A 21,553-nucleotide genomic window follows, 5' to 3' on the forward strand; every position below is an offset into this window, starting at 1 on the left:
AAGGTGTCCTCTTATTTTCAATGCAGCGAAGAAGTATTAACCGGAAGTAATTTTATGACCCCAGAAGTCAACGAATCTTCCGGAGTTCCAAAATTGCGCGGAGCGTTTTTCAGGTTTGTTAAATCACTTAAGTTAAAATGCGAATCATTCGAAAGCTTTAAGCTATCACACTTCGGATATATTTAGAAGAGACGAAATTCAATAAAAATGTGCCCTTAAACTCAAAACGTATCACCGGAATGTTCATTTATTGCCTATGTGAGCGTCCGTGAGCTAGCTAGCAAACTTTAGCATGCTTATTGGCAAACGTTAGCATCTGACTAACATTAGCTAGTTAGAAGAAGCATGCACGGATGCGGCTAGCTGATAGCTAGTTAACTGTACACCTACCGATGTTTCATAACGAAAGACGGTTAGCATATTAATTTACGTCAGACCGGTAATTTTGCTAGATGTTTATTGTACGCTAACTGCAAACTATTTGACCTTACGTAACGTTTAGAGTTTGTGTATTTATGATAACGGACTTAACGTTAGCTAAGTAAACATACTACCTAGGCAGTAACATGTAATATATTCAGAGTTTATGGTTAGCTACTGTTAGACAGATTTCACGCATCGTGTGTTTGTAGATTTCTCGATTTGACTTGAACTTAACTTCTCTCGCCCCCTTGATATCACCTCGACTTTTTACTTCCATTTTTGGATTGGTGTTTTGTGTTTATTTTTTACCAGTGAAAGTGTGACGTTACTGCTATGGATAAGATACGAGGCGCTACTCAGGTAACAGCAATTATAGTCTACCAACTTGACCCTCTTCTCCCATACAAACCCCTATACGATATAACCTTATTTATCCTGTGCATTAACCGTTTGTACTATTATTACCCATCAAATTCATATTCGTACAACCCTCTTGCGAAATAGTGTGCATTTACACCTTGGCTCAAATCATGAAACGCATGCGTTGAACTGTAGAGGTATGAAATGAAATCATTGTACATGAATACCACAGTTGCCATTAACATGACATATCTCACAATGCTCTTGCATTGAATCTCTCTGTGTTGGGGGTCTCTGTCTCTGTGTAGCAGGCGGTGGCGAGCGGGTGCTGATGGGGGACGAAAAGGACACCTGGAAAGTGAAAACACTCGACGAAATTCTCCAAGAGAAGAAACGCAGAAGGGAGCTGGAAGAGAGGACAGAGCCCAAAAGCCAGAAAAATGTAAACAGAAGAGAAATGCTGTTGTGCCCCAAACTGACCACTAGCCCCTATACACTAGTACAGTGTCCTTGAGTACCCCCCAACAGCACACATTTTTGTTGTAGCCTATGACAAGCACACCTGATTCAACTCATTGAGGACTTGATGATTAGTTGAATCAGGTGTGCTTGTCATAGGCTACAACAAAAATGTGTACTGTTGGGGGTACTCGAGGAAAACAATGCCCTAGTACCAACTATACACTTGGGGAGATCTGAGAAGAGATTGGGATAAGGAATGTGGAAATGGCTCAACTTTGCCCCCTGATAAACTAGGTGAAAGGTTGGCCATATTGCTTACACATATCCGATCAGCTCTGATCTCCACCTGATTATAGGCTAAGGTGTTGATTTAGGACATAATTGTTTCTCTCCCCATCAGAGGATGCTGTTTATCACTTTGACATTATTGTGTATCTAAATGTATTACACAGACTAGATCTGTCCTTGAACTAGTGCCTCAAACTTTATCATTATCTTACCTTATGTGCAATCAATCATTGTTGTTTACCGTACCACGTATAATTTTTTTTAGAACATTATAATGTCCCTGTCCCATGTTTTGTCCAGTGCGTTCCGTGCCCTGGTCCACAGACGGATGATCGGGAAGCCAAACGAAACACTCCGGAGGAAGGAGAACTACGGGATAAAAAAATGGAAATAACAATCCGGAATTCCCCGTACATACGGGAAGACTCCACAGAGGACAGGTAAAGGGGATACGGAAAAAGAGCCGTGGGAATTGGGGTTACGTTCAGGAGGGCCAGATACTGGAGAAAACGTCTTTAAAAACTGAACTTATCCCTTTTGAATACATTTTCTCCCATTTTTGTCCTAACTGAACGCGACCCTGCTATGCACAGGGGCAGCCTGTTTGTTGAGTCGTTGGCACTAGACAGTCTTCCCAATTCCAGGGGAGAAGAGGATGAATCGCTGGCAATAAAGCCTCCCCAGCAAATGGCCAGGAAAGACAAATCTCACCACAGAAAGGAGGAGAAGAGAAAGGACAAGAGACGCCGTCGCAGTCACTCTGCTGAAGGAGGTACATTGCCATCCTGGGATGTGTATTGCTCATAGAGAATTATAGACAACTCTAGTGGCTAAAAGGTCTTTTTAGCATGGTCAGTGCCATTGAGGGCTTCCACCATGCTTCCGCCATTTTAAAGTAGTCAACTATGTGGGGATTCCTATGGGTTGTAGCCTCAATGGGGCTGGCCCCAGCAACAACAAAAAAAATTGGACGGCCAAAAGTTGTCTTTTCTAAGATTGGATTGGTCAAAATGTTTAACCGTGTATTTTTCCATACATAGACACCCTATGTATACACTGCATTCGGAACCTATTCAGACCCTTTCCCTTCCACATTTTGTCGCGTTACAGACTTATTCTAAAATTGATTAAATACCCCATAATGACAAAGCAAAAACAGGTTTTTAGATATTTTTGCAAATGTGTTAAAGACAGAAATACCTTATTTACATAAGTATTCAGACCCTTTTCTATGAGACTCAACATTGATCTCAGGTGCATCCTGTTTCCATTGATCATCCTTGAGATGTTTCTACAACTTCATTGGAGTCCACATGTTGTAAATTCAATTGATTGGACAGGATTTGGAAAGGCGCACACCTGTCTATATAAGGTCCCCACAGTTGACAGTGCAGGTCAGAGCGAAAACCAAGCCATGAGGTCGAAGGAATTGTCTGTAGGGCTGCGAGACGACAAGATTGTGTCAAGGCACAGATCTAGGGAAGGGTACCAAAAAATGTCTGCGGCATTGAAGGTCCCCAAGAACACAGTGGCCTCCATCATTCTTAAATGGAAGAAGTTTGGAACCACCAATACTCTTCCTAGAGCTGGCCGCCCGGCCAAACTGAGCAATCGGGGGAGAAGGGCCTTGGTCAGGGAGGTGACCAAGAACCCAATGGTCACTCTGACAGAGCTCCAGAGTTCCTCTTTGGAAATAGAACCTTCCAAAAGGACAACTATCTCTGTAGCACTCTACCAATCAGGACTTTATGGTAGAGTGGCCAGACAGAACCCACAGCTCTTAAAGGACTCTTTGGCCTGAATGCGAAGGGTCACTTCTGGAGGAAACCTGACACCATGAAGCATGGTGGTGGCAGCAGTATGCTGTGGGGATGTTTTTTCAGGGACTGGGAGAGTAGTCCGGATCAAGGGAAAGATGAACGAAGCAAAGTACAGAGATCCTTGACGAAAACCTGCTCCAGAGCGCTCAGGACCTCAGACTGGGGTGAAGGTTCACCTTCCAACAGAACCGCAACCCTAAGCACACAGCCAAGACAACGCAGCAGTGGCTCACGGGCAAGTCTCTGAATGTCCTTGAGTGGCCCAGCCAGAGCCCGGACTTGAACCAGATCGAACGTCTCTGGAGAGAACTGGACATAGCTGTGCAGCGCCGCTCCCCAGCCAACCTGACAGAGCTTGAGAGGATCTTCAGCGAAGAATAGGAGAAACTCCCAAAATACAGGTGTGTCAAGCTTGTAGCGTCATACCAAATAAGACTTGAGTCTGTAATCACTGTCAACAGTGCTTCAAAGTACTGAGTAAACGGTCTGAATACTTATGTAATGTGATATTTCCATTTTATTAATTTTTTAAATCTTTAATACATTTGCAAAAATGTCAATCTGTTTTTGCTTTGTCACAATGGGGTATTGTGTGTAGATTGATGAGGGGGGAAAACAATTTAATCAATTTTAGAATAAGGCTGTAACGTAACAAAATGTGGAAAAAGTAAAAGGGTCTGAATCATTTCCGCATGCACTGTAAGTGTAAAAGTAGCTCAAATAAAGCCAGCCAATAAAAACATTGTAGCCTGCAGGTAGAAAATATCCTGATGAAATTAAGTCTGCTATAAATCACATTGGCTACACATGGCCTGTCTGCAACAAACTTGAAACATTGTATCAACTGAAGCTTGCACTAGCAAACTTGCAGCATTGTATGAAATATTCTGGGCCTTAAGTTTCGAGCACCAGTGAGCTTGGGACAGACACAGCTGTAGGCTATTTGTGCAAGGGATAAGACGTAATCATGTATTTTAAGTTTCCATTGGATCAGAGCATTACATGTTTCTCTTTCGTATTGAATGGTTATCGAAAGGGAGAGAACTATTGGCATTCTCAATGGATTCTAAAAACATACTTTGTTTTACTTGCTGTTTGAGGTGAAGAAAACGTTATACTGACCCAAAATATAAACTTAACAGGCAACAATTTCAAAGATTTTACTGAGTTACAGTTCATATGAGGAAATTAGTCAATTGAAAAAAAAATATTAGGCCCTAATCTATGGATTTCACATGACTAGGAATACAGATATGAATCTGTTTGTCACAGATACTTTTGTGTATATATAGTGTATGTATTCAGCCCTTAAAATTAGTCGATTCGGCTATTTCACCGACCTGTTGCTGACAGGTGTATAAATCGAGCACACAGCCATGCAATCTCCAAATATGAACATTGACAGTATATTGGCCTTACTGAAGAGCTCGGTGACTTTCAATGTGGCACTGTCATAGGATGCCACCTTTCCAACAAGTTCGTAAAATGTCTGCACTGCTACTGCTGCCCTGGTCAACTGTTAGTGCTGTTATTGTGAACTGGAAACGTCTAGGAGCATCAACGGCTCAGCCGCAAACTGTTAGGTCACAGAAGCTCACAAAACGGGACCGGCAAGTGCTGAAGCACGTAGCTAATAGAGCGGATGGTAAAGGTGGTTTACGCACTCGCTGACTAATTCTCACAAGGCACCCGATCGAACATCTCTGGAGAGACCTGAAAATAGCTGTGCAGCACCGCTCCCCAGCCAACCTGACAGAGCTTGATAGGATCTGCGGCGAAGAATGGGTGCCAAGCTTTTAGCGTCATACTAAATAAGACTCGAGGCTGTAATCACTGTCAAAGGTGCTTCAACAAAGTACTGAGTAAAGTGTCTGACCTCCACCCCCTGTATTTCCGTCTTTTCTTCACGCGAATGATGGGGATTTGGGCCTGGTCTTGGGGAAGCACTATATCCTTCGCATCAGACTCATTAAAGAAAAAAATCTTTGTCCATTTCGAGGTGAGTAGTCGCTGTTTTGATGTCCAGAAGCTCTTTTTGGTCATAAGAGACGGTAGCAGCAACATTATGTACAAAATAAGTTACAAACAAAATAGTTGTTGGTTAGGAGCCCGTAAAACAGCAGCCATCCCCTCCAAGGCAACTTTGTGGCAACAGTTTGAGGAAGGTTCTTTCCTGTTTCAGCATGACAATTCCCCTATGCACAAAGCGAGGTCGGTACAGAAATGGTTTGTCAATATTCGTGTGGAAGAACATGACTGGCCTGCACAGAGCCCTGACCTCAACACCATCAAACACCTTTGGCAATTAATTGGAACGCCGATTTCGAGACAGGCCTAATCGCCCAACAGTGCCCGACCTCACTAATGCTCTTGTGGCTGAATGGAAGCAAGTCCCTCGCAGCAATGTTAGAACATCTAGTGGAATCCTTCCTCGAAGAGTGTAAGCTGTTATAGCAGAGGGGGCGGGGGGCTCAACTCCATATTAATGCCCATAATTTTGGACTGAGATGTTCAGCGAGCAGGTGTCCTTTTACTTTTGGTCATGTAGTGTACCTTCAAAAGAAAATGTGGAGGCGTGGATCAGAATACCAGTCAGTATCTGGTGTGACCACCATTTGCCTCATGTAGCTCGACACATCTCCTTCGCATAGAGTTGATCAGGCTGTTGATTGTGGCCTGTGGAATATTGTCCCACTCCTCTTCAATGGCTGTGCAAAGTTGCTCAATATTGGCGGGGACTGGAACCTGCTATCGTACGTGTTGATCCAGAGCATCCCAAACATGCTCAATGGGTGACGTGTGGTGAGTATGCAGGCCATGGAAGAACTGGGAAATGTTCTGCTTCCAGGAATTGTGTACAGATGAATGGCATGACAATGGGCCTCATGATCTCGTCACGGTATCTCTGTGAATTCAAAATCCCATCAATAAAATGCAATTGTTCATTGTCCATAGCTTATGCCTGCCCATACCAAAACCCCACTGACTACATGGGGCACTCTGTTCACAACGTTGACATCTGCAAACCACTCACCTGGTGGTTGTGAGGCCGGTTGGACGTACTGCCAAATTCTCTAAAACGACATCGGAGGCGGCTTATGGTAGAGAAATTAACATTAAATTCTCTGGCAACAGCTCTGGTGGACGTTCCTGCATTTAGCATACCGATTGCGCCCTCCCTCAAAACATGAGACATCTGTGGTATTATGTTGTGACAAAACTACACATTTTGGAGCGGCCTTTTATTGTCCCCAGCACAAGGTGCGTCTGTGTAAAGATAGTGCTGTTTAATCAGCTTCTTGATATGCCACACCTGTCGGGTGGATGGATTATCTTGGCAAAGAACTGCTCATGAACAGTTAGGGCACACCCCATTTAGTCAACTGTTCTCCAGGGTTGAGGGAGTAGGGAATGTTTTCCCAAAACAAATTAGGGATTTCGGTAACAACTTTTATGTCAGAAATGGCTGTAATTATGTTGCAGCTTCAGCAACATGGACAGCACTATACACACGTGTTCTGTGGTGGTTGCTGCAGCAGGGAGGAGAGGGGTAACGGGTGCTAGTCACACAGTCACTCTGTCTTTTCTTTTTAACACAGCACAGCAAGTCTGAGGCAGGCGGCACAATCAAGTAAATTGCGGTCATTTGTGTGTCTTAATTATTTCATCCAACAGTTAGCTTAAAGCATAAGACAAGCTCAGTGCAAATAGTTTATTTGATTAAAACATAGGATGTGTCTACAATGCATTCGGAAAGTATTCAGACCCCTTAAAGTTTTCCACAGTTTGTTACGTTACAGCCTTATTATAAAATGGATTAAATTGTTTTATCCTCTATCTCCACACAATACCCCATAATGACAAAGCAAAAACAGGTTTTTAGAAATGTATTAAAAATAAAAAACTGAATTATTACATTTACGTAAGTATTCAGACCCTTTACTCAGTACTTTGTTGAAGCACCTTAGGCAGCGATTACAGCCTCAGTAAGACGCTACAAGCTTGGCACACCTGTATTTGGGGAATTTCTCCCATTCTCTGCAGATCCTCTCAAGCACTATCAGGTTGGATGGGGAGTGTCGCAGCACAGCTATTTTCAGGTCTCCAGAGATGTTTGATCAGGTTCAAGTCCGAGCTCTGGCTGGGCCTCTTGAGGACATTCAAAGACTTGTCTCGAAGCCACTCCTGCGTTTTCTTTGCTGTGTGCTTAAGGTCGTTGTCCTGCTGGAAGGTGAATATTCACCCCAGTCTGAGGTCCTGAGTGCTCTGGAGCAGGTTTTCATCAAGGATCTCTCTATACTTTGTACTAGCTTCTCATGGTCTGTCCTTTAGGTGCCTTTTGGCAAAGTCCAAGCTGGCTGTCGTGCTTCATACTGAGGAGTGGCTTCCGTCTGGCTGCTCTACCGTAAAGGCCTGATTGGTGGAAGGCTGCGGAGATGGTTGTCCTTCTGGAAGGTTCTCCCATCTCCACAGAGGAACTCTGTCAGTGACCATCTGGTTCTTGGTCACCTCCCTGACCAATGCCCTTCTCCCCCAGGATGTACCTGACCTCAATTTTGTGTCTCATAAAAGGGTCTGAATACTTATTAAGGTATTTCTGTTTTGTTTTTTATATAAATTTGGCAAAATAATTTACCTGGTTTTTTTTGTCATTATGGGTTATTATGTGTAGATTGATGAGGGAAATCATTTATTTAATACATTTTGGAATAAGGCTGTAAAGTAACAATGTGGAAAAAGTCAAGGGGTCTGAATACTTTCTGAATGCATTGTATATAGAAAAGTTTAAAAAGAACCGACGTCTCTTGGTCGACAATTTGTTTCTTTTTTTGTTTGGGCACAGCCCCGCTAACAGAGATGTAAACATTTGTGCAGAACATTTTCGAGAAATACGCTTTTTGTGCATATAGAACATTACTGCGATCTTTTATTTTAGCTCATGAAACTGTTGACAGTTGTCAGTATGTCCAACCGGCCTCACAACTGCAGACCACGTGTATGATATTGTGTGGGCAAGCGGTTTGCTGATGTCAATGTTGCTAACAAAGTCCCCCAAGTTGGTGGTATGCTTATGGTATGGGCAGGTATAAGCTACGGGCAACGAACACAATTGCGTTTTATCGATGGCAATTTGAATGCGCAAAAATAACGTGACAAGATCCTGAGGACTTTTTTTTTTCATGGTATCTGTGACCAACAGATGCATATCTGTTTTTCTAGTCATGTGAAATCTGTAGATTAGGGCCCAATGAATTTAAATTGACTGACTAAATTCCTCATATGAACTCAGTAAAATCAATGAAATTGTTGCTTGTTGCGTTTATATTTTTGTTCAGTATAGATTAGAAATAAAGCAAATGAACAGTAAATGTAGGCTAATACTGGTGTATTAGCCTACATTTAGGTATATGTAATGGGGAATTGATAAACACTAACAATCAAAGGGCAAACAATTTACACAATGAAACAATGAAAGTGCACGAAGTGGCGGAACAGAGCACATTCCGGAGAGAGACATGTCTTGTGCATCTTAGCCACACTCCCTTCTTGGATGGTTGCATCTCCGCAGCCTACTCAATGGGTTAGTACACAGAAGACCGGTGAGAATCAGACAGGTGTCTCATGGGGGGGGGGATCTATTTGTGACTGCTCGACAAAAAAAATCTTGGTCGACCAACAGCCTATCCACCAGTCCACTAAATGTGGTCAGCCCTGCTATGCTGTCACAGATGCTATAATGGCAAAGATATAAGGATGAGTCCTCCATCTTTCTCTATGGTATTGCTGTAGATAGTTGAATAGGGACTGGTTTTTCTGTGGTTTTAAACTGTATGTATGCATGCATATGTAGCACCTAGTAGCACTGTTTTACATGTGTTTGTTTTTATCACAGTAGCAGCAGCAGGGAAACATGTGCGGCCCAAAGACAAAGACAGGGAGAGTGAGCGCAGGAAGCGGCAGTGGGAGGAGCAGGACAAGGCCCGGCGAGACTGGGAGAGGCAGAAACGCAGGGAGCAGGCCAGAGCCCAATCCCGCAGAGAGAGGTGACTACTGTGACCACATACAAACACATTTGTATTACATGCTGACCAAACTGTCCATTTCATCCAAACTGCTTGAGCGAGTCAACTGGCATCTGCGTAGCCAGGCGCTTAAATTTAAATTGGTTGACACGCTGCAAGTCTTTCCAGTCCCAATTTCTCATTGGTTTTTACGAGCATATACCCACGTGGGTGATTCAAAGATGAATGAGGTCCACAGTCCACTAGTGGTGGTAATGCAACTTTGTTGGTTGCCAACCGCTGTATAAAATCCACAGAAGAGGAAGAAATATTGAAAAAATTAAAGTGGAGAACACACAAAGATCCAGCTAAAGAAAGGACCAAGTAAAATAACAGCCCAATGTTTATATATTTCCCAGGACAAAATAGCTAGCATAATGTCCATGCATGTTTCATTTGTGTTTCGACCTTATCCCAAATTAATATAGTTGGTTCGCAGTTGGTTTTGGTATTTTAACCTGCATGTCAATAAAGCGTCTGATGGGGATAGAAAAAAAATCAACATGCACACATAGACGCATGCACGGAGAGGGTTTAGTCAGCATGTTAGCGTGGCTTGTATTAGCAGATATATACTACAGAACAAAGAAATATCAACATTTATAATCACCACTTGTGTTCAAAGGTATGAAGTTATTGAAATGTCTCTGTGGTCTCTCAAACTACACTTCTACCAGAATGTGACCCATGAGTGTGGCAATTTTAACATTTTAAAGCGCATAAACCCCCCCCCCCCCCCCCCAAAAAACATATTTTTATTCATGCTTTTTGACCCCACTGTCACTAACCACATTTCCATCTACAGTTTTTATGCGAGTAAAGTCATGCTAAATAAAAACTAAATCAGCAATTGTGATGGAAACATGGAGTGTCGGTACAATTTCCTAAATCTCAATAATTTGTTTGACACAGTGGGATCTTTTTGTGTCAGTAAAATTAATTATGCAACAAATTGTATTGGAAATTATTTATTGCGCAATTGTTGGTAGACAATTTACCTCGTCGTGGTTATTTTATCAAAATACAAACCTCTCTCACTCAGGGAAAGGTAGCGCAAGAGCTACATCACCAGGTTGTGAGATATGGCATATACAGTCGTGGCCAAAAGTTGAGAATGGCACAAATATAAATGTTTACCAAGTCTGCTGCCTCAGTTTGTATGATGGCAATTTGCATATACTCCAGAATGTTATGAAGAGTGATCAGATGAATTGCAATTAATTGCAAAGTCCCTCTTTGCCATGCAAATTAACTGAATCCCCAAAAAACATTTCCACTGCATTTCAGCCCTGCCACAAAGGACCAGCTGACATCATGTCAGTGATAATCTCGTTAACACAGGTGTGAGTGTTGACGAGGACAAGGCTGGAGATCACTCTGTCATGCTGATTGAGTTCGAATAACAGACTGGAAGCTTCAAAAGGAGGGTGGTGCTTGGAATCATTGTTCTTCCTCTCAACCATGATTACCTGCAAGGAAACACGTGCCATCATCATTGCTTTGCATGAAAAGGGCTTCACAGGCAAGGATATTGCTGCCAGTAAGATTGCACCTAAATCAACCATTTATCGGATCATCAAGAACTTCAAGGAGAGCGATTCAATTGTTGTGAAGAAGGCTTCAGGGCGCCCAAGAAAGTCCAGCAAGCGCCAGGACCGTCTCCTAAAGTTGATTCAGCTGCGGAATCGGGGCACCACCAGTACAGAGCTTGCTCAGGAATGGCAGCAGGCAGGTGTGAGTGCATCTGCATGCACAGTGAGACAAAGACTTTTGGAGGATGGCCTGGTGTCAAGAAGGGCAGCAAAAAAGCCACTTCTCTCCAGGAAAAACATCAGGGACAGACTGATATTCTGCAAAAGGTACAGGGATTAGACTGCTGAGGACTGGGGTAAAGTCATTTTCTCTGATAAATCCCCTTTCCGATTGTTTGGGGCACACGGAAAAAAGCTTGTCCGGAGAAGACAAGGTGAGCGCTACCATCAGTCCTGTGTCATGCCAACAGTAAAGCATCCTGAGACCATTCATGTGTGGGGTTGCTTCTCAGCCAAGGGAGTGGGCTCACTCACAATTTTGCCTAACATCACAGCCATGAATAAAGAATGGTACCAACACATCCTCTGAGAGCAACTTCTCCCAACCTTCCAGGAACAGTTTTGTGATGAACAATGCCTTTTCCACCATGATGGAGCACCTTGCCATAAGGCAAAAGTGAAAACTAAGTGGCTCGGGGAACAAAACATGGATATTTTGGGTCCATGTCCAGGAAACTCCCCAGACCTTAATCCCATTGAGAACTTGTGGTCAATCCTCAAGAGGCAGATGGACAAATAAACAACCCACAAATTCTGGCAAACTCCAAGCATTGATTATGGAAGAATGGGCTGCCTTCAGTCAGGATGTGGCCCAGAAGTTAATTGACAGCATGCCAGGGCGGATTGCAGAGGTCTTGAAAAAGAAGGGTCAACACTGCAAATATTGACTCTTTGCATCAACTTCATGTAATTGTCAATAAAAGCTTTTGACACTTATGAAATGCTTGTAATTATAGTTCAGTATTCCATAGTAACATCTGACAAAAATATCTGAAGACACTGAAGCAGCAAACTTTGTGAAAATTAATGTTTGTGTCATTCTCAACTTTTGGCCACGACTGTACAGTACCGGTCAAATGTTTGGACAGACCTACTCATTCAAGGGTTTTTCTTTATTTTTACTTTTTTCTACGTTGTAGAATAATAGTGAAAACATCAAATCAAAATATATTTTAGATTTTAGATTCTTCAAAGTATCCACCCTTAACCTTGAGGACAGCTTTGCACACTCTTGTCATTCTCTCAACCAGCTACACCTGGAATGCTTTTCCAACAGTTTTGAAGGAGTTACCACATATGCTGAGCATTTGTTGGCTGCTTTTCCTTTACTCTGTGGTCCAACTCATCCCAAACCATCTCAATTGGGTTAAGGTCGGGTGATTGTGGAGGCCAAGTCATCTGATGCAGCACTCCATCACTCTCTTTCTTGGTCAAATAACCCTTACACAGTCTAGAGGTGTGTTTGGCCGTTGTCCTGTTGAAAAACTAAGCGCAAACCAGATGAGTTGGCGTATCTCAGCAGAATGCTGTGGTAGCCATGCTGGTTAAGTGTGCCTTGAATTCTAAATAAATCACAGACAGTGTCACCAGAAAAGCACCATCACACCACCTCCATGCTTCACGGTGGTAACCACATATGCAGAGATCATCCGGTCACTTACTCTGCGTCTCACAAAGACACGGCGGTTGGAACCAGAAATCTCAAATTTGGACTCATCAGAGCAAAGGACAGATTTCCACCGATATAATGACCGTTGCTCATGTTTCTTGGCCCAAGCAAGTCTCTTGTTATTGGTGTCCTTTATCGGGCTGTGATTTGGAATCCCATAGGGCTGCGCACAATTGGCCCAGCTTTCGTTAGTGTTTGGCCGGGTTAGGCCGTCATTGTAAATAAGAATTTGTTCTTAACTGACTTGCCTAGTTAAATTAAATAAATATTAGTGGTTTCTTTGCAGCGATTTGAGTGTGCCATGTGTTCCTTCCTGCAACATCCTCTAGAGGGCAGAACGTAAAAATAATTATACTTAATACCAAAACAATACCATAGCACACACAAAAAGAACAGCAGGAGAGGACTGATTTCCCTCTGTTCTTTCCAGGTTTTTTCTCAATCACACTTTCTAATATCAAAACAACAAAATAAACATTTTGCTTTTCTCACTCCACAATAGTTCTTAAACCACATCAGGGGAAACATTTGGAGGTCTGGGTAAAATTGGAGAAATGTAGGTTTGTTAGTGTAGTTAGCCTTTAATTCAGTTGCGCACCTATCCAGACAGTTGTTTGGCTAACTGTGTTTCTGTAGCAAACTTGTGATGGAGTTTTCAAAAACAAATGGCCACTGCATTGATGCAAATAATCATGATTCTGCTGGGTAGGCATAGGCTACTTTGTAGTTAACTTTTTAATTACCTTTCCATCTACCCAAAAATGATTAGCATCGCTAACGGCTACACAAAGTGCACAGATTTTCCAGTGTTTTCCACTGTTTTGTATGAAAAACCAATTTGAAGCCAACATTCACTTTTGTCTTGCTCATAATAACCGCACATGGCTTTACCGCAACAGACAAGCACAACACCTTTCAATTGAAAAGACGGGAAACAAACAAAAGCGCTTACAACTCTTTAAAAACTGGTCAGAAATTAAATCATGGCATTAATATATTGGAGCAGTAGAACTTCTAAATCAGCTGCCAACTTCAATTACTTCAAGGACCAACGACTAAAGGGACAATCTGGTCTGAGTATTTCGTATTATTCTGTACATTAGTGGTTATGCTTCACGGAGTCGTGGCTGAAAGACGACATTATCAACATACATCTGGCTTGTTATACGCTGTATCGGCAGGATAGAACAGCAGGTCTGGTAAGACAAGGGGTGGCGGACTATGTATTTTTGTAAATAACAGCTGGTGCAAAATATCTAAGGAAGTCTCAAGCTTTTGCTTGCCTGAGGTAGAGTATCTCATGTGTAGACTACACTATCTACCTAGAGAGTTTTCATCTGTATTTGTCGTTGCTGTCTACATATCACCACAGACTGATGTGGCACTAAGACTGCACTAAAAGTGCTGAATTCCGACATAAGAAAACAGGAAGACACTCACCCAGAGGCAGCACTCCTAGTAGCCGGGGACTTTAATGCAGGGAAACTTACATTCGTCTTACCAAATTTCTATCAGCATGTTAAATGTACAACAGAGGGGAAAAACTCCGGACCACCTTTTACTCCACACAGAGACGCATACAAAGCTCTCCCTCACTCTCCATTTGGGAAATCTGACCCAAATTCTATCCTCCTTATTCCTGCTTACAAGCAAAAATTAAAGCAGGAAGCAGCAGTGTCTCGATCAAGTGGTCAGATGAAGCAGATGTTCAACTGCAGGACTGTTTTGCTAGCACAGACTGGAATATGTTCCGGGATTCCTCCGATGGCATTGAGTAGTACACCACATCAGTCATTGGGCTTCATCAATAAGTGCATCGATGACGTCGTCCCAACAGTGACCGTACGTACATACCTCAACCAGAAGCCATGGATTACAGGCAACATCTGCACTGAGCTAAAGGATAGAGCTGCCGCTTTCAAGGAGCGGGATTTTAACCTTGAAGCTAATAAGAAATCCCGCAATGCCCTCCGACGAACCATCAAACAGGCAAAGCCTCAATACAGGACTAAGATTGAATCATACTACACCAGCTCTGACGCTCGTTGGATGTGGCAAGGCTTGCAAACCATTAGACTACAAAGGGAAGCACAGCCGAGAGCTGCCCAGTGACACGAGCCTACCAGACGAGCTAAACTACTTCTATGCTCGCGTCAAAGCAAATAAAACTGAAACATGCATGAGAGCACCAGCTGTTCCAGAAGACAGTGTGATCACGCTCTCCGCAGCCGATGTAAGACCTTCAAACAGGTCAACATTCACAATGCCTCAGGGCCAGACGGATTACCTGGACGTGTACACTCCGCAGTCCACACTTCCTTTTCCCACCTGGACGAAAGGAACACCTATGTGAGAATGCAATTCATTGACTACAGCTCAGCGTTCAACACCATATTGCCCTCAAAGCTCATCACTAAGCTAAGGACACTGTGACTTAACACCTCCCTCTGCAACTGGATCCTGGACTTCCTGACGGGACGCCCCCAGGTGGTAAGGGTAGGTAACAACACATCTGCCACGCTGATCCTCAACACAGGGGCCCCTCGGGTGCGTGCTCAGTCCCCTCCTGTACTCCCTGTTCACTCATGACTGCACGGCCAGGCACGACTCCAACACCACCATTAAGTTTGCCGGTGACACAACAGCCTGGACAACGATGAGACAACCTATAGGGAGGAGGTCAGAGACCTGGCCGTGTGGTGCCAGGACAACAACCTCTCCCTCAACGTGATCAAGACAAAGGAGATGATTCTAGACTACAGGAAAAAGATGACCGAGAACGCCCCCATTCTAATCGATGGGGCTGTAGTGGAGCAGGTTGAGAGCTTCAAGTTCTTTGGTGTCCAAATCACCAACAAACTAACATGGTCCAAGCACACCCAGACAGTCATGAAGAGGGCACGACAAAACCTATTCCCCCTCAGGAGACTGAAAAAATTTGGCATGGGTCCTGAGATCCTCAAGGTTTTACAGCTGCACCATCGAGAGCATTCTGACTGGTTGCATCACTGCCTGGTAGGGCAACTGCTCGGCTTTCAACCGCAAGGCACTACAGAGGGTAGAGAGTACGGCCCAGTAGATCACTGGGGCCAAGGTTCCTACCGTCCAGGACCTCTATACCAGGTGGTGTCAGAGGAATTCTCTAAAAACTGTCAAACTCCAGCCACCCTGGTCATAGACTGTTCTCTCTGCTACCACACGGCAAGCGGTAGCGGAGCGCCAAGTCTAGGTCCAGAGGCTTCTAAACAGCTTCTACCCCCAAGCCATAAGACTCCTGAACATCTAATCAAATGGCCACCCAGACTATTTGCTTTGCACCCCTCCCCCTTTACACCGCTGCTACTCTGTTATCTATGCATAGTCACTTTAATAACTCTACATGTACATATTACCTCAACTAACCGGTGCCCCCGCACATTGACTCGCTATTATTTTACTGCTGCTCTTTAATAACTTGTTACTTTAAAAAAAAAAATGTAAGCTGCATTGTTGGTTAGGGGCTTGTAAGTTTACTGTAAGGTCTACACCTTTAGTATTTGGCGCATGTGACTATCATTTGATTTGATAAATCTGAGACACTGCATTTAGTAGGATATGTTACGTTTGGTGGTGGGTGGATGGGTGGCCGTATAAGGTGAAACGTTGGTGATTGGTTGGGCGTAGAACACGAATGGCTAGCAACCCTAAGGTTGCGAGTTCGAATCTTATCACTGACAGCTTTAGCATTTTAGCTAAGTATCCACTTTTCAATCATTTCTATCTTTTAGCTACTTTGCAACTACTTAGCATGTTAGCTAACCCTATCCCTAAGACTAACCTTAACCCTTTTAACTAACCATTCCCCTAACTTTTAACCTAACTCCTAAACTTAACCCTAACCACTAGTCTAGCAAATGTTAGCCACCTAGCTAGAATTCGTAGCATATCATGCGAAATGGGTGATGGACATCCAGAAATTAATACATACCATACAAAACGTAACATATCATACTAAATTGAGAGTCTCAGATTCACCTATAAAATAATACGAAATGCTATGAGACCAGGTTGAGAGGAAATGTCTGATTTTCAAATGTCTGACTGGCCCATATGGTTTCCAAAACCTCCCCAGTATGTCAAGCCCTGACACAAACCGACAAGGTCATTCCTGTGCCATTGTTGCCTCTTCAGCAAGTTGGTTTATTTTTGGTCAATTGTACATTACTGTTTGAATAAATCATGATGATAAAAATAAATAAAAACGTGACCAGGTAAAAAAAAAAAAAAACTTGCGACCAATTAAAAATGTTGCACTGTCAAATCAAACAAACTGTCGCAAATGCGATTGTTTTGGTTACATTATCAAACCCCGATCGTTAGTTTGAGACAACCAAAAAATCTGTGGAAAACGCAATGAAAACACATTAACATTTCTAGGACACACGACCCCTCGACAATATTCCGCTGAAAAGGCAGCGCGGGAAATAAAAATTAAAGACAAACATCTTGTGAATCCAGCCAATATTTCCGATTTTTTAAAGTGTTTTACAGCGAATACACAATATAGCATTATATTAGCTTACTACAATAGCCTACCACACTACCGCATTCATTCATCAAGGCACGTTAGCGACAGCAATAGGCACGTTAGCGATAGCGAATAAACCAGCAAAAGATATATAATTTTTGACTAACCTTGATAAGCTTCATCAGATGACAGTCCTATAACATCAGGTTATACATACACTTATGTTTTGTTCGAAAATGTGCATATTTAGAGCTGAAATCAGTGGTTATACATTGTGCTAACGTAGCATCTTTTTCCCAGAATGTGCGGATATTTTTATGGCACTCAACTATTCTGACCAAATAACTATACATAAACGTTACTAAAAAATACATGTTGTATAGGAAATGATAGATACACTAGTTCTTAATGCAATCGCCGTGTTAGAATTCTAAAAATAACTTCATTACGACATCCAGCTTAGGTATAGCGAGAGAGTACCCAAAATCTGGGCGCAAACGACTATTTCACATGTTCGACAGATATATGAAATAGCATCATAAAATGGGTCCTACTTTTGATGATCTTTCATCAGAATGTTGTACAGGGGGTCCTTTGTCGGGAACAATCGTTGTTTGGATTTAGAATGTCCTCTTCTCCAGTCAATTAGCACGGAAAGCTAGCAAAGTGGCGCGAAGCTCTCCTTCCTGAACAAAGGCACACAACGCAACACGCCTAACGTCCCGAAAAAAATTCAATAATCTAATAAAACTATATTGAAAAAACGTACTTTACGATGATATTGTCACATGTATCAAATAAAATCAAAGCTGGAGATATTAGTCGTCTATAACGACAGCTTATCAGAAGGCAAAACCAGGTCCCTTCACGCGCTCTCCAGAAAACAGGAAACTGGTGACACGTCATGCCGAGAGCTTTTATTCGACCCCAGATCAAGTTATTCACTCCATTTCTTCTCTCACTGCCTGTCGACATCTAGTGGAAGACGTATGAAGTGCATGTATTCTAATAAATATCAAGGACATTTATAGGCAGGCCCTAGAACAGAGCATCGATTTCAGATTTTCCACTTCCTGTCAGGAAGTTTGCTGCAAAATGAGTTCTGTTTTACTCACAGATATAATTCAAACGGTTTTAGAAACTAGAGAGTGTTTTCTATCCAATAGTAATAATAATATGCATATTGTACGAGCAAGAATTGAGTACGAGGCCGTTTGAAATGGGCACCTTTTATCCGGCTACTCAATACTGCCCCTGCAGCCCAAACAGGTTAACAAGTCCAATACAGCAAATGAAAAATAAACATCTTGTTAATCTACCCATCGTGTCCGATTTAAAAAAAAAAAAAAAAAAAAAAAATAATAATAATAATAAAAAATGCTTTACACCGAAAACACAATATATGATTATGTTAGATCACCGCCAAGTCCAGAAAACACACAGCCGTTTTCCCAGCCAAAGATAGGAGTCACAAAAAGCAGAAATAGAGATAGAATGAATCACTAACCTTTGATGATCTTCATCAGATGACATTCATAGGACATCATGTTACATAATACATGTATGTTTTGTTTGATCATTTGCATATTTATTTCCAAAAATCTCAGTTTACATTAGCGCCATGTTCAGAAATGCCTCCAAAATATCCGGAGAAATTGCAGAGCCACATCAAATAACAGAAATGCTCATCATAAACTTTGATGAAAGATACATGTTTTACATAGAATTAAAGATACACTTGTTCTTAATGCAACCGCTGTGTCAGATTTCAAAAAACCTTTACGGAAAAAGCACACCATGCAATAATCTGAGACGGCGCTCAGATAGAAACAACATTTCTCCGCCATGTTGGAGTCAACAGAAATACGAAATTACATGATAAATATTCCCTTACCTTTGATCTTCATCAGAATGCACTCCCAGGAATCCTAGTTCCACAATAAATTGATGTTTTGTTCGATAATGTCCATTATTTATGTCCAAGTAGCTACTTTTGTTAGCACGTTTAGAATACACATCCAAACGCTTGTGCAGGTCCAGGCGAACGTCGGACGAAAACTTCAAAAAGTTATATTACAGGTCGAATAAACTTGTCAAACTAACTATAGAATCAATCTTCAGAATGTTGTTATCCTAAATATTCAATAACGTTCCAACCGGAGAATTCCTTTGTGTCTGTAGAATTAATGGAACGCAAGTCGATATAATTTGGAATGCGCGTGACCAGGACCTGGCTCTCTGCCAGACCACTGACTCAAACAGCCCCCATCCGGCCTAACATCACAGTAGAAGCTTCATTCAACGTTCTACAGACTGTTGACATCTAGTGGAAGGCGTAGGAAGTGCAAACAGATCCATATCCCACTGGCATTTCAATAGGCGATGAGTTGAAAATTGACCAGCCTCAGAATTTCCACTTCCTGTTTGGGTTTTTGCCTGCCATAGGAGTTCTGTTATACTCACAGACATCATTCAAATAGTTTTAGAAACTTCAGAGTGTTTTCTATCCAATAGTAATAATAATATGCATATATTAGTATCTGGGACAGAGTAGGAGGCAGTTCACTTTGGGCACGCTATTCATCCAAAGTGAAAAGGCTGCCCCCTATCCCTAAAAAGTTAAACTTATGTTTTTTTTTCTGTACATGGAAACCTAAGTGCAGTAGCCCTTTATTCGCAACAAAGTCCGTCTGATGGAAACTATTTTATAATATTTGCTTGAAAATCTGTCGCAAATTGGGTGGAAACCTAGCTTATGATGTCATATCTTAGTCTACCTTTAAACGTGCATATCCTCAAACTGTCACATGCTGGTCAGACATATTTTTTACCGTGCAGTTACCTGTCACACTGTATACTGTACTCTTCCCCTTCCATGCATCAGACATTAACAGTGTGGGGTGGGTGGCTTTTGGGTTTCTGGAGAGCTCCTGACAGGATTCCCCCGTCTTCCCCGGACTACAGGGACAGGTTGGAGCAGGTGGAGCGCCAGCGCGAGAGGGACCGCAAGCTCCGTGAGCAGCAGCAGAAGGAGCAGCGCGAGCAGAAGGAGAGAGAGAGGAGGGCAGAGGAGCGCCGCAAAGAGCGTGAGGGGCGCCGAGAAGGTCAGGGTTCACACACACGCATTTGCGCACACGTGTAGGGTTAGAGTTTACAGCCTTAGCGTGTACGTGAATGTAAGTATTTTGATATATGTAAGGATGCGCTGTTGGTGACGGGAAGCGAAATGTCTTGTCCGTTCTCTGACAGTTCCGTCCCACCACCGTGCGCTGCCCGATGAGTACGGGGACAAGCCCAAACAGAGCCACCGCAGCCGCAGTCCCAACCAGGCTCCCCAGGACCGACCGGAGCACAGCAGCGAGCCACGTAGAACTGGTGGTGAGACTGTCCAATCAAGATGGTTTTACATAATTTTGCTTTGGTAGAATTGGTGTCAAGACTTAGTAATTGATTTCATTCAATTTACTTAACTATAATTTTTCTGTGTGATTAGGGATGCTCATTTTGTTTTGTTTGTGGTCCAACAGTGAAAGATGAGAAGCCAGAGGACAAGGACCTTCTCTCTGACCTTCAGGACATCAGTGACAGTGAGAGGAAGACCAGCACAGGAGAGTCCTCCTTAGGTAGGTAGACACACACACACTCACTCAAGGTTGCAACATACCCCACAACAGATGGCATCACAAAAAAGTTATGAAAACATTACACTTCTACTGATGTTTAATCCTTAACAGAGTTGTAACTGTTATTGATACTTGTTACGAGAATTATGTTCTCAATGTTCATAAACCACTTCAATTAAACTACTCAGTCTGCAACCCAGAATTTGTAAGATTCTGGTTGAATGAAACAGACGGGGGCCCAGCTATGATAGTCAAAATGTTTATTCACGAGAGCCCTAGTCCGTTGTTGTTACGATAATTTTGTTCTCAATGTTCATAAACTGAACTTCAATTAAACTACTCTGTCTGTTACTAAGAATTTGTAAGGTTCTTATTGAAATGAAACAGACCGAGGCCAGTCTACAATTGTCAGAATGTTTATTTACGAGAGCTCTGCTGTGCATATACAAAAACGTTCCTTTTATAATATTCTCTTAACCTACGCACATACATACACACTAATATTTGGATTCTCTCTCTTTCTCCTGGAGTCTCACCACAGTTTATTGCCACTCAGCTGACAGTTCCAGTCCCCTCCAGATATGGGAAATCTGGAGGGGCTCTCCCTGTCCTATCTTATCTCCCCAGTTATAGCCGGGTTGGTTCAAACATAGTTTAATGATCCACTTTGTTTTCTTTAGGCACACACATACATTCCTCTCTTTCCAGGTACATGCTACATAACCTCTTTCTTATGAACTAACATTA

General features: G+C 42.5%; 1 protein-coding gene across 6 annotated transcripts in view; it reads left to right on the forward strand.

Annotated features, from left to right (window-relative positions):
• The first annotated feature begins 58 nt into the window (after nt 1-58).
• LOC120059275 (cyclin-dependent kinase 11B-like) overlaps nt 59-21,553 on the forward strand; it is a 31,190-nt gene continuing 9,695 nt past the window's right edge. The window contains exons 1-9 of one of the 6 annotated variants that reach the window (XM_039008198.1): nt 62-113; nt 736-783; nt 1,092-1,225; nt 1,834-1,973; nt 2,127-2,305; nt 9,247-9,397; nt 20,109-20,287; nt 20,433-20,561; nt 20,711-20,806. In XM_039008198.1, the coding sequence (XP_038864126.1) occupies nt 1,115-1,225; nt 1,834-1,973; nt 2,127-2,305; nt 9,247-9,397; nt 20,109-20,287; nt 20,433-20,561; nt 20,711-20,806 (985 nt within the window). In that variant the 5' untranslated portion in view covers nt 62-113; nt 736-783; nt 1,092-1,114. Of the gene's footprint in view, nt 114-735; nt 784-1,091; nt 1,226-1,833; nt 1,974-2,126; nt 2,306-9,246; nt 9,398-20,108; nt 20,288-20,432; nt 20,562-20,710; nt 20,807-21,553 lie in introns of all 6 variants that reach the window. The other 5 variants (XM_039008201.1, XM_039008200.1, XM_039008202.1 and 2 more) reach the window with 5 other exon arrangements.

This window comes from Salvelinus namaycush, chromosome 14 (genome assembly GCF_016432855.1).
Source record: "Salvelinus namaycush isolate Seneca chromosome 14, SaNama_1.0, whole genome shotgun sequence".
In the NCBI taxonomy this organism is placed as follows: Eukaryota; Metazoa; Chordata; class Actinopteri; order Salmoniformes; family Salmonidae; genus Salvelinus; species Salvelinus namaycush.